This window comes from Semicossyphus pulcher, unplaced genomic scaffold (assembly GCF_022749685.1).
Source record: "Semicossyphus pulcher isolate SPU_LCO1_2020_fin unplaced genomic scaffold, fSemPul1.0.p SCAF_7, whole genome shotgun sequence".
Taxonomy (NCBI): Eukaryota; Metazoa; Chordata; class Actinopteri; order Labriformes; family Labridae; genus Semicossyphus; species Semicossyphus pulcher.
This window is the reverse complement of record NW_027211748.1, coordinates 29415907-29433187: the sequence shown is the minus strand read 5'-3', so window position 1 is coordinate 29433187 and position 17281 is coordinate 29415907. Positions and strand designations below refer to the sequence as shown.

Here is a 17281-nt window from a genome sequence, read left to right as displayed (position 1 = left end):
ATGAGTTAATAAGCTGAGATAAGTTGAATCGAGAAAACAACCAGAAATGACTTGTTATCTCGAGAAAAATAAATAAAACTAATTTATGCATGTCCTCTTAGGGCTTCCGTAGAAACCTATTAAAACTATAAACATTTAACCCTGTACTTGTTTGTTTACTTTTAAAGGTATAATCTTAAAGATTTTCATGTAAATAAATGTCTGTTAAGTCTCTATCTATCTCTGAATGAGGTAACACAATGGTGACTGAGCCTGTGGCCCACTGATGAAAGCCTTTACATTTGCAGTATATAGTATTATTATGGACTGGGTGTCTGTGGCGGCGCCCAGTTAGTGACGCGTTCTCCATCAGCCAGCAGTGGTTGGTCTGCCAGAGAGGGTAGGCGGAGCTAAGCGGCTGCTTTTCCGCTCTCTGCAAGTGTTGCGAGTAAACAGTAATCTACTATGGCTGAACAAACAAAGAAAAGATGGATGACAACAGATACAACTTCAACAAGAAGTGAAAATCCAAAGAAGAAGAAACAAACTCGACGCTCAGATGAAGCAAACAGTCTGAAAAGGAAAGCGACCGTCAGCCAGGAAAATCAAGAGTTACAACCGGAGCCGACCGTGGACGTCACACACTGTGTGGATATCTGGGAAGTGTGCTCCTGTAATTACCGTTTATCACCACAGGTGCCGCCAAAGAGAACGAAACTGAGATCTTTGAGATTATCACTTTATGTGTGAGTCATTCCTGAAAGTGTTGATTTACCACAATGTTCACCACATATATTTCTCTACTGAAGCTGCAGATCATGCTCCAAACTTGTACAGGCGAACTGTCCTGACCTGACATGATGACTGATGAGATGTCAGGGCCTGTCAGCTCAGTTAAAACAACTTTAGGGAAGAAAGACTGTTAAGCAGGAGATTCAATCTACAGGTTAGCTATCATCATGGGCATCGGGTTAGATAGAATGCAAAGAGTGGAGACAACAACCAATCAATGAGGAAAGGAGAGGTCAGAAAGTGGAGTCAAGGAAGTGAGGGGTAGGAAGTAACAAAGTAGTGATCCTTACTGCAAAGAACTTTAGGACACTGCAGGATTTATTCTTTAAAAGAGGTGAAAGAGACAATTTTACTTTAAAGCCTCAATTTGTATTAATTAGAGGAAATAAGACAAGCATGATCAGAGTGATCCGCAATTCATTCCTTTATTGAAACACTTTGTGTGTTTGTCAGGAGAGCAACACGTATTTTCTTCAAAGGTTTACCTGTAAACACATGAAAGGGCATAGAAGACTGTGCGTTCTATAATGCATTTAATCAATCTGTCTCTCGCTTTATAAATCTCTCTACACACACACACACGCACACACACACTCGTCTCTGCAGTGCCCAGAGGTGGAGGTGAAAAGTGCTGTCGAAAGCCTCAGTTTGCACTTCAAAGGGCTGTGTGGGAGGAAGGCAGGCGCCCGCTGTGAGCTGCTGCAGAGTCATGAAAGCAGCGGCTGCTGGAGTTTAACCTCCACCCAAACGACCTCAGCGTCCGACAAACACAAGAGCAACTCTGACACATGTTTCACACCCAGCCTGCAGGAGGCCGGGCGTTTTGATGGACAGGTCAACGGTCCCAGAGTTCCGATCAATATGTTGTCGAACCTTTATGTGTTTGACCAGGAGCGGGGGGGATTCACGAAGATGAGAGTGACTTTAAAGGACACTAAAGCCACCAAACTGTTCCTCAGTAATGTTGCTGTTTCTCTCGTGTATAAATACTGTGAACCTGTTCAATCTACAAGCTCATTTGTTTCTTTGGCGTCTCTTCCCTCTCTCGTTCTGACAGCACCTGGTTGAGGTTGAGCCCATCACAACTAATATAGGCGGGGTTTGACTGCACGATAACAGCACAAAGGTGCACGGCCTGTTTTCAAAAACAAGCACGATGGCTGCTGCACATGTGGAAGATTCTTATTCCATCTGGTTATTATAACTTACAGAATCCGCATAAAAATACTGATCTGTAAGTGTGGGACTGGATTTTATTACAGGAAATGTTCGGTTTTCCGTTTGTAGTAGTTTGTAACCGAGTAGTATTGACCAATAAGGTATCAGCAGGCATTGGTGTATGCAGGGGACAGTACGTGTGGAGAGCAAAAGCAGGCGTAACGCAATCCGCCGTAATGACATCCTGACTCCCATCAGCTTCATCCGACGACGATTTAGCTTCTTATTCATCTCTATAAACAGACATCTGCATGCTAACAGCTAACAATCTGCAGCTAACATTCAACTTGAGATAAATCTGCTTGACGCTGCGTCACGAAAGCCTCTCAGCAATTAGATTTCCTGACTTCCTCAAATGCATCATAAATGATGGCTCCGCCCTCCGTCTCATGTTAAAGTAGTTTTCTTCTCCTCTTGAGGACAGACCTGACAAAGCTTCATGTTGTTCCTAATCTGCATCATGATGTTGTTCTTTCAGCAAACTGAAGAGCCGTTAATTAAAGTCGATCACAAGAAAATCTGTTTCTGTTTGGGCTTCATCCCGCTGCAGTAAGCCAGAGTGCAGCCTCTGTGTAACTTCCTGTTTACAGTGAGACTGAGACTCAGCACAGACAGATGAACGGGCGCTCCTCCGGGGGATGGGACGAACCGAGAGATGACAGCTTTATTTAGCAGACACATCTGGAGGGAGAATTTACCTTTGATCTGAACACACGGTCGCTTCTCAAGCTGCTGACTGGACTGTAAACAATGCAGCGCACGGAGGAGGAAGGTTTTCGCTTGAAGACGTTAAATTCTGGATAAAGCGGAATGCCCGAAAACTTCACTCCCAGAGGATATATCGTCGTCAGAGATAGATGCCCTCGCTGTGCATCTTGGAAATGGGGGCACAAAATAATTTCAGGTTTCAAGTAACTTCATTGTATTAAAAGATCCCGTTTTGGAGATACTTTTAAAATCTGGACACTTGGCTTCACTAACACACTCTTCATGTCCACACGCTCTCTGTCACAGATCTCTGGAATATCACATCCCTGTACATCTGATGTCTTTTAAGGTTGTCACACATGAGTGCAGAGTCATGTCTGAACCTGACCTGGCAAACCTGAACACCAACTCAACATATTTTCATCCGTATAAGAATGCAGTTACACCCAGGGCACAGAAGAGACAGTGGGTGTGCAGGGCAGAGGAGGAAACAGAGAGACAAACAAGGAGCATCGTCTGTATTAGATCATTTAAACAAGGGTGGTTTTAACCTGCTGATTGTTTTCCTAATTGTATTATCCAACTTTTTGACCACTTTGCAGCGAGGTGCATCTTGCAGAGCAGAATGCATTAAAGACAGTAACCTCGCTTTACCCGCCAACACTTCCCAAGAAGTTTCAGCGTAATGACAGAACAAAACCGTGCAGCACTCGGCGTCGAGGCTGTCATTCCTTTTCCATCAGATGTGAAAGGTGCCACAGCACCTGTCTCTCTCCGCTGTGGGCCTCGTTCTTCATCAGTCGGCTAAGAATAGCAGCGTTTACATCAAGGTGAGACTGGAGGAGTGAGAGCAGAGTAAGTGTGAGATCAGACACTCTGCATGGAGGAAATCCTCAGACAAGGAAAAATGGCTGACGAGCCTGAGATGGGAAATAATGAAAGATTTAGCGACAGCAGTTTGAAAGATAATCTGAATCATGCAGCACTGAGTTTAGACTTTTAATGATCAGCAATGAAAACACACGCCTTCTCTGTATTTTAACTGACACGTGGTCTTTGTGTCATCACATCCAACGATGAACAGACCTCGAAATCATCGATACATCCATGCATCGTCTATCCCCTGCTCAGGGTCGCGGGGGGCTGGAGCCTATCCCAGCTGTCACCGGGCGAGAGGCGGGGTTACACTCAGCGCCGTGACGAAGCTCCGCCGTCATGCAGCCTTTGCCATTTTACATTGGACCAAGCAACGCCGGCGTGAAGCCAACCAGTGTGTTTTTACAGCGTTCCGGAAGCAAAACGTGCGCGAGGTGTAAACAAACACCGGCTCCTCTGCTTACACAGACGCCGTTTCACCTCTCTTACTACCGATGACGATGAACTGGCAGTGTAAAAGGGGCGACTGAGACAGACAACCTTTCACGCTCACACTCACACCTACGGGTAATTTATGAGTCACAGTGAACCTAACGAGCACGTCTGGACTGTGGGATGAAGCCGGCGTACCCAGAGGGAACCCACGCATGCACGGGGAGATGCATGCAAAGTCCACACAGAAAGGCCCGCTACGTCTGAACCGGGACTCGAACCAGGAACCTTCTAGCTGTGCACTGTGCAGCCTAATGATGCATTATAGTCTAATCATTATAATAATAAGTATTTCCCTACTCTTCTGTACGATGGCCTGCTACTCTAAGTGAAGTAAGCAGGGTTACACACTGAATTATATTGGCTGATATTTCTTTAGTGCTTCATGACTGGAAAGTGCAACTGTTACCCGTAAATTCCACCAGACGTTCTGTTCGGTCCGTCTCCGCTCCGTTACGGCAGCAGAGCGGATAGGTTTCAGTTTAGTCAAAGACAGTGCTTCCACCTGCTCCGCTGCGCTGCGTCTCTGCCGCTCTGATACGCAGGGCTTAAATTTCTTCAATTAACTTCAGCACGGATCTGATCGGGCGAGACAGGAAATCAGACACCAAAACCACATTAAAACATCCGGGTAATTTTCAGAATAAAATACTCCGTGTTGACGCCTGGTCGCATTTCACTTAACGACTTAAGTGCATGTTTATAAATGGGTTATTAACGCATTGGAAGAAGCCGAAAAAATCTCAAAAAAAGAGAGAAATCCAAGCAGGTCCAGCCTTCTTTAACTCTTCAGTTGGGATCAATAACCTCGGTAATTGTTTTTATGGCACATGTCGTATTGGTGTCGCGGCTCCAGCTGTGTGGCGATGCTGCTCCGTGCTGCGCACTGAAAACGCAGCCGGTGGGTGTTGACGGACAGCGGAGCACGGAGTCAAACTGCAGCTGTTACGCAACGGACACACAACCAGTGGAAGTGCGGTGTTAGTCAAGGAGCACACAAGCACATGCATATTTTCATTGCAGGAAATGTAAACAAACAATTACAAAGATGAAAAATGTGCTGCTGGTTTCCCCCCTGTACAACTTCTCTCACATTTACTGGAGATGATATCCAAGCAGCATCTTCCTGGGCGGAGAAATGAAGCCAACACAGATGAGACAAGCTGCAGTTCCTCTGGTGTCCACTTGAGGCTGTCTCCAGCAGTGAGTCAGTCCCCATAGAGCCCCATGTTAAACTTTACAGCAGAAATAAACATGTTTACAGCCTGGTACAAAAAACTGTTTGGTTCTCTATAGCTCATTTCTCTCTTCAGGGCAACTGTACGGGGAGAATCTTTATACAACTCACCTGTTTAGGTTATATTAAGGCTTAAAGTGATGCAGCATTAGGGGCGTGGCCTCTTTGAGTGACAGCTGGGAGCTGCTAGCTGTCTGCTAGCTGTCTGCTAGGTGTCCCCTCAGCTAATTCAGTCACTGAACGTAACCTCTGGGCCGTGTTTGTGCTGCTGGAGCCTTGTGGAGATTACTTGGTGACTTATTTACAGTCCAACAAGTCTGACGCAGTTTTTCCCCCTCATAGACACCGAGGAGGAGACAGTAACAACGTATTCTTGTATTAAGGCTTTTTTAGGCAAGTCTCTATGAGAGTTTTGGTTTTCAGAAGCTGCTGTTCAGACTTTGTCTCCCAGGCGGCTCAGTGTGACAAACAGATCGGTGACATAAGAGCTGAAGAGTCCCACTGCACAGAGCGAGACACACACTCCTATCGCTGTGTGTGTGTGTGTGTGTGTGTGTGTTAGTGAGTGAGTCGAGGAAACTCTGACAACAGTGAGTCATCCTCCACAGAACAAGGAGACGGAGGGAGGGAGGGAGGGGGGAGGATGGCAGAGCGTGTCGATAGAAGTCCTGAAACAGACAGGTGGAGGGACGACGGGTGTTGGATTACCTGCAGAGTCACACTGTTTCACACCCACGCTCAGGTGGGCAGGATCTGAATGACTTTTTAGGACTTTCACTTGTTAAAGCATGTGTGCTCTACTTACAGGGTAATGTGCCTCTAAAAAAAGAGTCAGATGAGGTATTTTTTATCCTACAAAATCTGTTTTTACCGTTCATTTTATTAGGGCTAAGCTCTTACAACAAACATAACATGCAGATAAAATGAATAAGAAAGTGAATAACGATCAAAGATGAAGTGAAACACTAAAGTAATTACATTTTACAGAAAGCTTCATTTTCTGAATCACTGTTACTCTGAGTTGTCTTACCATGCCACAGAAAGTCTTTAAAATGGTCATCTTGAAGATCTCAGTTTCCTTCTCTTTGGCGACACCTGTGGTGATAAACGGTAATTACAAGAGCACACTTCCCAGATATCCAGACAGTGCTGCATGTGTGACGTCCACGGTCGGCTCCGGTTGTAACTCTTGATTTTCCTGGCTGACGGTCGCTTTCCTTTTCAGACTGTTTGCTTCATCTGAGCGTCGAGTTTGTTTCTTCTTCTTTGGATTTTCACTTCTTGTTGAAGTTGTATCTGTAGTCATCCATCTTTTCTTTGTTTGTTCAGCCATAGTAGATTACTGTTTACTCGCAACACTTGCAGAGAGCGGAAAAGCAGCCGCTTAGCTCCGCCTACCCTCTCTGGCAGACCAACCACTGCTGGCTGATGGAGAACGCGTCGCCACAGACACCCAGCCCATAATAACACTATATACTGCAAATGCAAAGGCTTTCATCAGTGGGCCACAGGCTCAGTCACCATTGTGTTACCTCATTCAGAGAGAGAGACTTTATTTACATGAACATCTTCAAGATTAATTCTTTAACAAGACCAGCGTCAAGTACACGTTTAAAAAAATGAAAAACAAACACATGAATACATTTTGCACATTAAAAGGACGGTCAACTCTTTGATGGTCGGTGTGGATTCATCTGAGCATCCTAACAGTTCAGGGTGATAAATATCCCAAAATTGCACTCAGCCATCTATTTCTGCTACATGCAGAATGTATATACAGCTAGAGGACAAAAGAAGAGGATAAACTTGCGAGCTGAAATTGAAGTTCTGTTCTAGAAGTGAGAAAATGATCAAAGAATCTAGTTGTGTAATAATGAAATAAGGAGATGCAGCCCGGAAACAAGAGCTCACGGCGTCTCTTTCAGTGGTCGTGTAGTTTTCTCCACACGTTCAGATAAAGAAGAAAGAAGTCATGTCATGTTTTTGGAGAGCAGAGACTCTTCATGAAATGTGTTTTTACAAGAGGAAAAATACTTTTATTTTAAGCGTTCTGAAGGTTGAACTGTTGCCATGCACTCCAGTTAGTACCAACTTTCTAAGGATGCAATAATTCCCCTAATTTCACTCTGCGTGTGTTTTTAGGCTGTTTTTCATTATTATCATTTTTAATTAGGCTCATTTGAATAAAAAAAAGGGGCCAATTTTACCCCAAATGATTTGAATACGTAAAAACAGCACAGGAGTACAGAGGGCCTCAGTCGGGGTACATTTAACCCTTTGTGTGTCCTTTAATAAGCCTTTTCTTTCTGTCTCATCGGCTCAGGGTGAGTGGGTGCAATCCTTTCTTAGTTTGCCCTTCTTCCTGCGGATACCTCGTGTCTTACTGCCTTTATCAACTTCTTAAAAAGGTTCAGGTTTTTTATTTGGATCCTTTCTGGTTCAGGGTTATTGTTGGTGCATCCCTCCACACACAGACTTTCAGGAATTTCTGTTGTTTCCAAGCAGAAGAAAGTTACGAGGAAGCACCTTCGTATTCAAAGGAACCGGAGAGCCGTGTGTTTTTCCCCCTCCTGTGCGGGGAACTTAATCGCATTCTGTCTGTAGTAGGCATTTAAAGCATATTTGTCTTAGAATATGGAAAGCAAACTCCAGCAAACAGTAAAACAAAGTGTTGCACTCTGTAATCTTTTTTAAAATGTGGATGAGATTTAAGATTTCCCCACAGATATCTGCAGTTTGTCCCATTCCTCTCTGCAAACTCTCATGTCCCTCAGAGGCCGGCTTTTATCTGTCTGATTTCTTAAATTCAACACTTTCAGAAACAGCAATCACGGTGCCATAATCCCCTGAAAACAGCTGCCGGAGGGACGTCTTTGTGCTGCAGAAATTGCACCAGTGAATCATGATGTTGTTCTAATGAAACAAATGAAATAATTCTTCATATTTGGCTGCATGAGGATTTTCAGATGTTAAAAAAAGCTCTGGATTAGGAACAGAGAGAATCTAACCAAAAGATAAAGCCTGCAGTTTGTTTATGTGCAGTAATGTTGCTCAGTCATGATGTCCCCCTCTTCTTCTCCCCGCTCCTGCACAGACCGACAGTTACCACATTTCTCACCTTAGAGGGCAGAGTTGAGCTGCTGTCCTGCTGGGAGTCGCTGCATCACATCACAAACACATCTAACAGAAGTCTTTACTGTGATGGGATTACAGTGAAAGTAGGGCATGAAGGGCAGGTGGTGGTGGAGAAAAAGGGGGAGGAGCCTGACACACAAAATCACAAAGAGGCAAACGAATATTTTCAGAGTATCGGTTAATAAATGACGAGCTCGTAGCATGAATCCAAAGAAGGATCAAATGAAAGACGTGCAGCAAGCTAAAACATGTCTGTCCTTTCACAAACTGACGGGTGAAATTCTGTAACATGTTAATAATCTGAAAGTTGAGGTGAATTTGCAAATGCATCCAGATTTAAAGAGGAGTAAGGAGACAAAGGGTGCAGTCACACCAGATAGCTTTGGTCTGCACTTTCGGACTTTACCTGCAAAGGTTCCTTTGGACAGGTGAGAACACGCAGTCCAACTCTGTCGGGACCAAACTACCGGACGGGACTCGGTCCGTTTCCAGACGAACCACGGCCCTGTTCGATTTAGGTGAGAACATCATCAGACTTAAAGTAGGACGTAATACAGGAAGGAAACCAAAACACAGTGCATTGTGGGAAGTTAACGGATGCTGGCACTTGCAGAGACAGCCACGCAGCCAGGCAGCAAGATGAGTAGAGGACAGACGTGGGGGAGCGACGAGGCGAGGGCTCTGACAGAAATATGGGCTGAGGAGAAACAAGAACACGAAGGTGTTCAAACTGTTCAGTGAACAACTAAAGGAGATGGAAGTGATCGAGCTGTGGGACAATGACGGTTAAAAGTAAAAAAAAAATAAACATTAAAGTCTGCGATCGTGCTGAGTGCGATCGAGGAGCGTGCTCTCTCTCTCTCTGTTTATTCAGGGAGTTCTCCCACGTGGACATTCAGACCGTCAGAGAGCAGTTTCCTCGCGCATTTAAAACTTTTGGTCCGCTGGTTAAATCTGCCGTCTGAACACAAACCAAACTGGAGGCAAAATGCAACTTTGTAACAATTTGGTGTTTGATTCAGACCAAACAAACGGGCTTTAGGCGTGAAAGCAGCCATACGTTTTCTTGAAGTGAATCTTTTTTTGCAGTGTGTGGCTGTGTTCGAAATGCTGTACTATATACTACATACTACGTACTATTTACTGCATCCTGCGTTCAGCGGTAGCATGTAGTATGTCTGCAAAGTGTGTATGTGTGTATAAAAGCTTCATCCAGCAGCAGCCTGCAGTAATAGGTGAATGATCTCTCAGGCGTCGGACTGAAAGAAACTCTGAGTAAAAACAGGGACACCTTTATTTATTTACTTATTTTTGGTTTCAGCTGTTTCTTTTCACATGGAACATCAACATGCAGCCAAGAGTAAGTTTATTAAGAGAAAACATTGCTCGTTCAAAGCCAAACGTTTCATCTCTCAGTGACATCGACGGTCTGAGTTTCACTTCCTCAGAACTGAAACTAGTTTGAGCTCAGACCTACACAACATGCGTTTGTTTGGGTGTCAGCTCGTGTGTTTTTCTATGTCGCCTCTGTCGCGATTTACGGCAATTGAGCGTGACGGCTGGGTGCATGTCGACTGCGTGTCTGCTGCGGCTTCAGCTGGGCTTTTCCAGCCAGCCCTGTCTTTCTACACGAGTTTTACCATAAACAATTTGAATATGTTCGCTTCATAAAAGTCATTTAGATTTATTACATACAGGTAAGAATGAAGAGGCGTCTCCTCCGCTGTAAATAATTAATAAGCATAAATAAAATATATACATTCAACACTCTTTACTTGACCTGGCTGTTTGCCATATCCAGGGGTCGTTTTGGGTGTTGGTTTAACAGGTTTCCGGGGGTTGGTCTAAACAGAAAACTATCTTATTTACAGAAGAAACGGGACCTTAATTAACACACAGCGAAAACAACTGTATGAGCCGAGACGGAGGGAGAGAGAGAGAGAGTTACGTCTGTAATGTTATTCATGTTTTACTAACATAATGTAGGTTAAGGCCCACGTGAGTTTTATTCCATTCATTTGAAGCAGGAACCGCAGCAAGGAGCTTTGTGAGACACTTTATCTACCAAACACTAGAAATGTAAATAAAGTAAAAAAATAAATAAACAGCTGCTCCGGAAAAACACTTCAAAATAAAAGCATTGTGAACAAAGGAGGGGAGTCAGAACAATGACTGTATAAAGAGATGGACGACGCGTGGTCTTGCAATGGTGACGTCATTTGGAGCCAGAGTCAGTAGAGATCTTAACCTACCGACAAAACAGCAAGGATCCCGAACGCCGACGTGTTTAACAGCTGAACAGCTTCTCCATGTTGGTCTGAGGTTAACGTTCACAGGTCTGTAAACTTCAGTGACTGCAGTGATTGTTTTAGTTACGTCTCCTCTCGCGGCTCGTCCTCCGCTCGGCTCACCCAGAACTGCCTGGCTGCACGGAGGAGGCGAGCCGTCATGTCGTCCATCTTTTTGTACAGTCTATGAGTCAGAAAGCTAGATCGGGCTTTTACTTTACTTTGAAAAAACATACTGAAGTGTTACTTTCCAAGCCTTTGACAGACTCTACAGAAGATATGTTTATAGTGCTGTCAGAGATCAATGCATTACATTTTCATATTGAAGGCTAGGGTTTTATTTTATATATCTTTCATCCTTAAATGTACGTGAAATTTTTAAGTTTGCAGTTCACACAGGATTATCCAAATTTTTCATTTCATTTCATTCAAGGACTCATTTTTTGTTAAATTACCAGAAAACAAACATATTGTGATATATATTGTTATTGAAATATGTAAAGTACATGTGGTTGTATACTAATTATCTGAGCCTGTATTTAAGTAGCCTATTGCCCACCCTTCACACAGTCACATTTGGTTTAACGTTTGTCTATTACTGATATGAAAGCTCCAATATCGTGACATAGGAGCTTTCATATCACCCAGCCCGAGTTACACCCATCTTCAAACTGTAGATCTGAAGGGGAGGGACTCTGAGTCAGAGTGGAGCTGGCTGTGTGTGAGAGCAGGAAGAAGAGGGAGGGGCTATCAAGCTCTGCTTCATTCCAGGAAGAGGAGCGGTGTGAGAGCCATACTTTGTGTTTGTTTCCCATCGAGTTCATTTCTCATTTAAAAACACTTATTTCAACCTCAGGAGGGAAACTGTTCTTTGAATCACAGGGTTTGTGTTTGAAAATAAGCTCCTCTGCTGCTCTTAAAGTACAGTTTGGCTCAATGATGATAATTTAAAACAATAGAAGACAAATAGAGAAATGAATGCTGCAGAAGAAATGACGTCCTCAACCTTTTCTCACCTATAAAGTCCTTTAAGCATATTTGAAGAACATGTTAAATTCAACATGTGACTTTGAGTAAAAGGTTTATTTTAGATGCATTTAAGCACATTTATCAAATAAGTGGTTGAAGCTCTGATCTCCACAGGACCTGAATGCACCAGATGATTCGTCCTGCAGCTCACCTGCAGACTGTCCTGACTGGATGAATCTGGAAAATGTAGACGTTTTATACACGCTCGTTTAGTTTCGTCACAATTGTCGTCGAAGAAGTCTCCAGGAAGTGAAGTTTTCATCACAGCAGTGAAGTTTGAAACCTCCTCTGAGTTTGTAGCTGGTTATGAAACAAATATCCTTATTATTAGACCTGTTCAGACCTGGTGTTATCCACATCATCGTTGGCGTCCTGGGTGATCCGATCACAAGTGGTCAGCTCTAAGCACAGCAGCTCACACCTAGCTTTGACCAGCCCCTCGAATGAGTCTTCAGTGACCACTTGTGATCTGATCTCACTTATACATATACAAACTGTGCTGGGGTCTAAAGGGTTAAACCTTGTAGAACTGTTTTAGTCATGATGAGATAACTGATAAGAGACGCCTGTGAAGAGAAGACTCACAGCATCGAGGACAGCTTCCAACCAATGACGACGAGAAGGAAACACTTTGATCCTGTTTGTTTATTCATGATGTCAAAGTTCAGTTTGTTCACACATCACATCAGTAAAGTCTGTTCAATGATTCTTGTTCCTGATTTCATCAACAGATTCACTTCATCCACACCATCAGTTTGTTTGACCACAATCTGAACTATTGATTTCATCATGATCATTGAAGGTTTAAAAGACCTCAGAGGACATTTTTCATCCGTTTAAAAAGCAACAAAACTTTTTCATATCAATGTGATTATAGATTTTCTACAAATGTACAAAGTGGTGAAAACAAAATGTGTCCGTTAAAGAAAGGTCTGATGCTTTCTCTCTTCACACTCATGAATTACAACAGAAACAACAGCATATCAACGCATCAATACAAACAATCAACAAACATTTAGAGCAGAGAGAAGTTTCTATTTTCACGCAGAGAAATGTCAGTTCAGGTGAACATCGATCATCATGAGCAGTGAAAGCCTCCATGGCTAAACAGACACAGGAAGGAGCGTCACTTAAAGGAGCTCATTTACAGAACACATGAGAAGACGTCAAAGTACCGCCCATCAAGTTTGATTGACAGGTGACAAAGATGTGACAACAATCAGCTCTCAGCAACAAACATGAATAAAAATCAAGCTGAAGAATTAAAACACAGAAGTTAACCCGCTGTCCCTTACATGACTTCTGTCTATTTCACTTTACACAACTTAGCAGTGTCTCCAGGAGAACACCAGTAAAACGTGAGTCCAGCACAGAGAGGCTGAGTGAACGTGGTCTGCACTCTGTGGAGGAGAGTCATGGTTTTAGAGATGCTGTAGAAGGACAGAATACCTGCTCTGTGATCCAGGTACACTCCTACTCTGGAGGACCGAGGACCTGAGACAGGAGTTTTCACATTGTTGTACCAAAAGTTATAACCGTTGTTGTCACAATCTAACGCCCAAGATTTGTCATTGTTTCCAAATACACATTCATCCCCGCTCCCTGCTCTGCTGATACTCTTGTATGCGACTGCTACATAAACTCCTCGTCCTCTCCTCTTCACCTCCCAGTAACAACGTCCAGTCAGACTCTCTCTACTCAGGACCTGGTTATAATCAGTGAATCTGTCTGGGTGACTAGAATAAGACTGTTGTTTACTCATTAATGTTGCTTTTCTGTCTCCATCAGATAATAACAGCTGTGTGTTTGCTGTGTTTGGATCCAGTGTGATGTCACATGAGTACTGTAAGAACTCAGCTCTGGTCTTGGGCTGTGGTTGTGGCAGTAAAACATCCACTTCAGTCACTGTCTGTGAGATGTTTGTCCATGTCTCCCTCAGAACGTCCTGTAGTTTACCTCTGACCTCTGACACAGCCGCTGTCACAGCCTCAAAGTACCTCAGAGGACGGATCTTGATGCTGGATGAGTCTGTAGATTCACTGAGTGGTGACAGTGAGGGGTAGTTGTGTAGAAACTGGTGGTGATCCTCTGTGAGTGACAGCTCCTCCAGGTCAGCGTCTCTCCTCTTCAGCTCAGTGATCTCCTGCTCCAGCTTCTCCTGAAGCTCTCTGACTCGACTCACTTCAGCTTCCTGCTGGGATCTGACCTGCTGCTTCACATCAGAGCGTCTTTTCTCCATGAGACGGATCAGCTGAGTGAAGATCTTCTCACTGTCCTCCACTGCTTTATCAGCAGAGCGATTGATAGCCTCCACCTGCTGTTGAAGCAGCTTCACATCTTTGTCTCTGTCCTGGATTCTCTGCTGGATGTTTTGTCGACTCACCCCGAGCTCTCTCTGCCTCTCGGTCCTTTCTGCTGCAGCTGTGACTGTGTCGTGGCCTTTATGTACGTCCATTAAACAGAGATGACAGATCGACTGCTGATCAGTACGGCAGAACATCTTCATCACCTCATCATGACGAGAGCAGACGTTCTCCTGGAGCTTCTTGGAGGGCTCCACCAGCTTGTGCTTCTTTAAAGGAGCTGCATTAAAATGAGGCTGCAGGTGTTTCTCACAGTAAGAGGCCAGACACTGCAGACAGGACTTGCAGGCTTTCAGTTTTCTCCCAGTGCAGACATCACAGGCCACATCTTCAGGTCCAGCATAGCAGTGATCAGCAGGAGCAGCTTGGAGTCCAGTCTTCTTCAGCTCCTCCACTAAAGCTGCTAACATGGTGCTTTTCACCAGGACAGGCCTCGGTGTGAAGGTCTGCCTACACTGAGGGCAGCTGTAGACTCTCCTCTCATCCTCTGTATCCCAGTGGGTTTTAATACAGTTCATGCAGTAGCTGTGTCCACAGGGAACAGTCACCGGATCCTTCAGTAGATCCAGACAGATCGAACAAGAGAAGGTTTCTCGGTCCAGCTGAACTCCTTTCTGCGCCATTTCACCTCTCAGTGACAACGACAGTCTGAGTTTCACTTCCTCAACACTAAAACTAGTTTGAGCTCTGATCTACACATCATGTGTTTGTACAGTGAGTGTCAGCTCTGGTTGGTTACACCCATCCTCAAACTGTAGATCTGAAGGGGAGGGAACAAGGAAGGATCTGAGTCTGAGTGGAGCTGGCTGTGTGTGAGAGCAGGAAGAAGAGGGAGGGGTTATCAAGCTCGGCTTCATTCCAGGAAGAGGAGCGGTGTGAGAGCCATACTTCGTGTGTGAAACCTCGCCCCGCAGTTCTAGATGAGCAGACTCAGCAGCATCTGCAGGCCTTTTACATATACCAGCAAGCTAACGTGAGGCGGAGCAGCTGGCAAAGTTGGCTAACGTGACTGGCAAATCGGTTCGCTTTCGTTGACAGTAAAATCCTACTTTAGCTTATTTCAAGTTGCTGGAGTCAGTTCGCCTATAGCAGGTTCATTCAACATATGCTAGCCTATCTTTTCCTATGTGCAGTTTTCAGTCCATGAACGCAGTGTTACATGTTTCACACCTTTACTTAGGAACCTAAAAACACAAAGAGCCCCAGCTTGGTGATTTAATGCCAACAGAAGTCACATGTTTTGTTCTCCCTTGGTTGAACAGACGGAGCTTTAAAAATCAGATGCTGCACACTTTATATTCTCCGTCTGAAGGCTGAATGAAGCAGGAATTCCTTGGACGTCTGCTGCACAGAAACGATGTCACAATGGTCTCCCAGCATCAAATTGAATCAGCTGACATCCTCTGAGCGAGGCAGGCAGCCTGACAGTCCATCAATGCCAAAGATTCTCCTCCAGCCGCTTTCCAAAGAAGACGACGCTGTCTGCTGTCTTTAGTTTCTGTTGTGGACACGTCGGGGGGGAAAGAATCGATGATGTATTTTTTCCTTCTTTTTCTTGCAGTCGTTTTCCCCTTCGTGTCGTATCGGCTGCAGCCGGCGCTAAGGAGCCCTTTGATTTCTCATCCCTGAGCTAGTTGACATTTACTTCACAAACACTTGACATTTGGAAATGGGCTCCCTGTGTGAGCGCTGTGTGTGCAGACTGGTAACCCCCTGTCCTCACACACACACACACACACACACACACACACACACACACACACACACACACACACACAGCACTTTGCTATTAGCAGCCTTTGTACCGAGCAGCTGGATGGTCGAAGTGTCTGCTGGTGAGAGAAATCGAGGTTCCAACTGCTGAACTCAAATTGGCGCTGAAAACAAAGAGTGTCAGTCTGACGCCTTCACTCTGCCAATAAATCAACAAATTCTGATCAATCTTGGCCGACACTGTGACAAAAAAAAAGTCTGTATGTAACATTCAGCAGCGCTAGCTAAGCGCTAAGCACAGATGTGTGCGATAATCGGTTTCTATCAATCCTCTATATACTGTGATTAAGAGGGATTTCAATATGGACCAAGTGATGACAAGTTTTAGATTTGCTCAGGAGAAAACGGATACTGAACAGCAGAGGTGAAACAAGACACAGACTCAGGATCATTTAAAGGGAAAACACACTTTAAACATTTAGTTTCAACTTGTTTTTTTCTTTTCTTTTTCCAAGTATAAATGTTCAGACAAATAGAAATTGGAAAGCTTTTATGAAATAAAATCCCTTTAACACCTTTTCCTTTGGTTTTGTACATGAAAGTATTCTGGTTCCAGTAGCTTTCAGGTTTTATTTATTGTCTATTTTGTAATTTTAATATTACTTATTGCTATTTATGTTATTAATATAATAATATATTATAGGGTTTTGTTTTTAATATTATATTTTGTGTTTAACAGTATTTAAATAGTTAGAGTTAGTGGTTTTCATTTAGTTACTGTAGGTATTTTATTTTGAAACCAGGACCTTTATTTTGTAACTCAACTCTTATTTCAGACTCTTCAAAGACAGTAAAGAAAACTTACCCACACGAAAACAAAATATTCCTATAAGGAACTTCTTAAATTCTTAAACACTTCTATGTTCTTAAACACACAAATATTCAACCATCATTCAAAACAATTATATAGATTTCAGTCCAATCTGTTATTAACTGAGTCCTTGTGGTTATCTGAAACCGATATGTTGGGTCTTCAAATTGTAGAAAAAACAAAACAAATGCAGTTGTCCTACCACTGCCGTCGATAGGATAAAACAAAGTCTTTCCTTCCTCTCGGGTTACTCAGATGGGTGGCTCGCCAGACTACAACCAGCCACAGCACTCCAAGGAAGATGGTGCAGGTTGCAGACAAACAGGGATCCAGGAATCCAACTCTTCAACTCACACAAAAAAAACCCGGCCATGACAACAAAGCCAAAAGTCTAATTAGTTTTTTTTCCTTTGTCATCTAAGACATTAAAAACACACTTTTGCATGTATTCTCTTCAATAAACCACATTAAATATCACATCCTTTGTCATCCTATTCTCATGCACCCATTTTTTAAATCATACTGGACATATAATTATTCACAGTTAGCTTAACCGTTTGTTTTTTACAGTGTGCATTAA

At 43.6% G+C, this 17281-nt stretch overlaps 1 protein-coding gene across 1 annotated transcript; it reads right to left on the bottom strand.

Annotated features, from left to right (window-relative positions):
* Positions 1–12550: 12550 nt before the first annotated feature.
* Positions 12551–14755, bottom strand: LOC138611280 (tripartite motif-containing protein 16-like). Its single transcript, XM_069684278.1, has one exon. The coding sequence runs from the start codon at positions 14738–14740 to the stop codon at positions 13061–13063; it is 1680 nt and encodes a 559-aa protein (XP_069540379.1). The 5' UTR covers positions 14741–14755; the 3' UTR covers positions 12551–13060.
* Between the last annotated feature and the right edge of the window lie 2526 nt (positions 14756–17281).

What these genes read in the sequence shown, in the direction of transcription:
- LOC138611280 (XM_069684278.1), bottom strand. Translation starts at nt 14,740, where the DNA reads ATGGCGCAGAAAGGAGTTCAGCTGGACCGAGAAACCTTCTCTTGTTCG.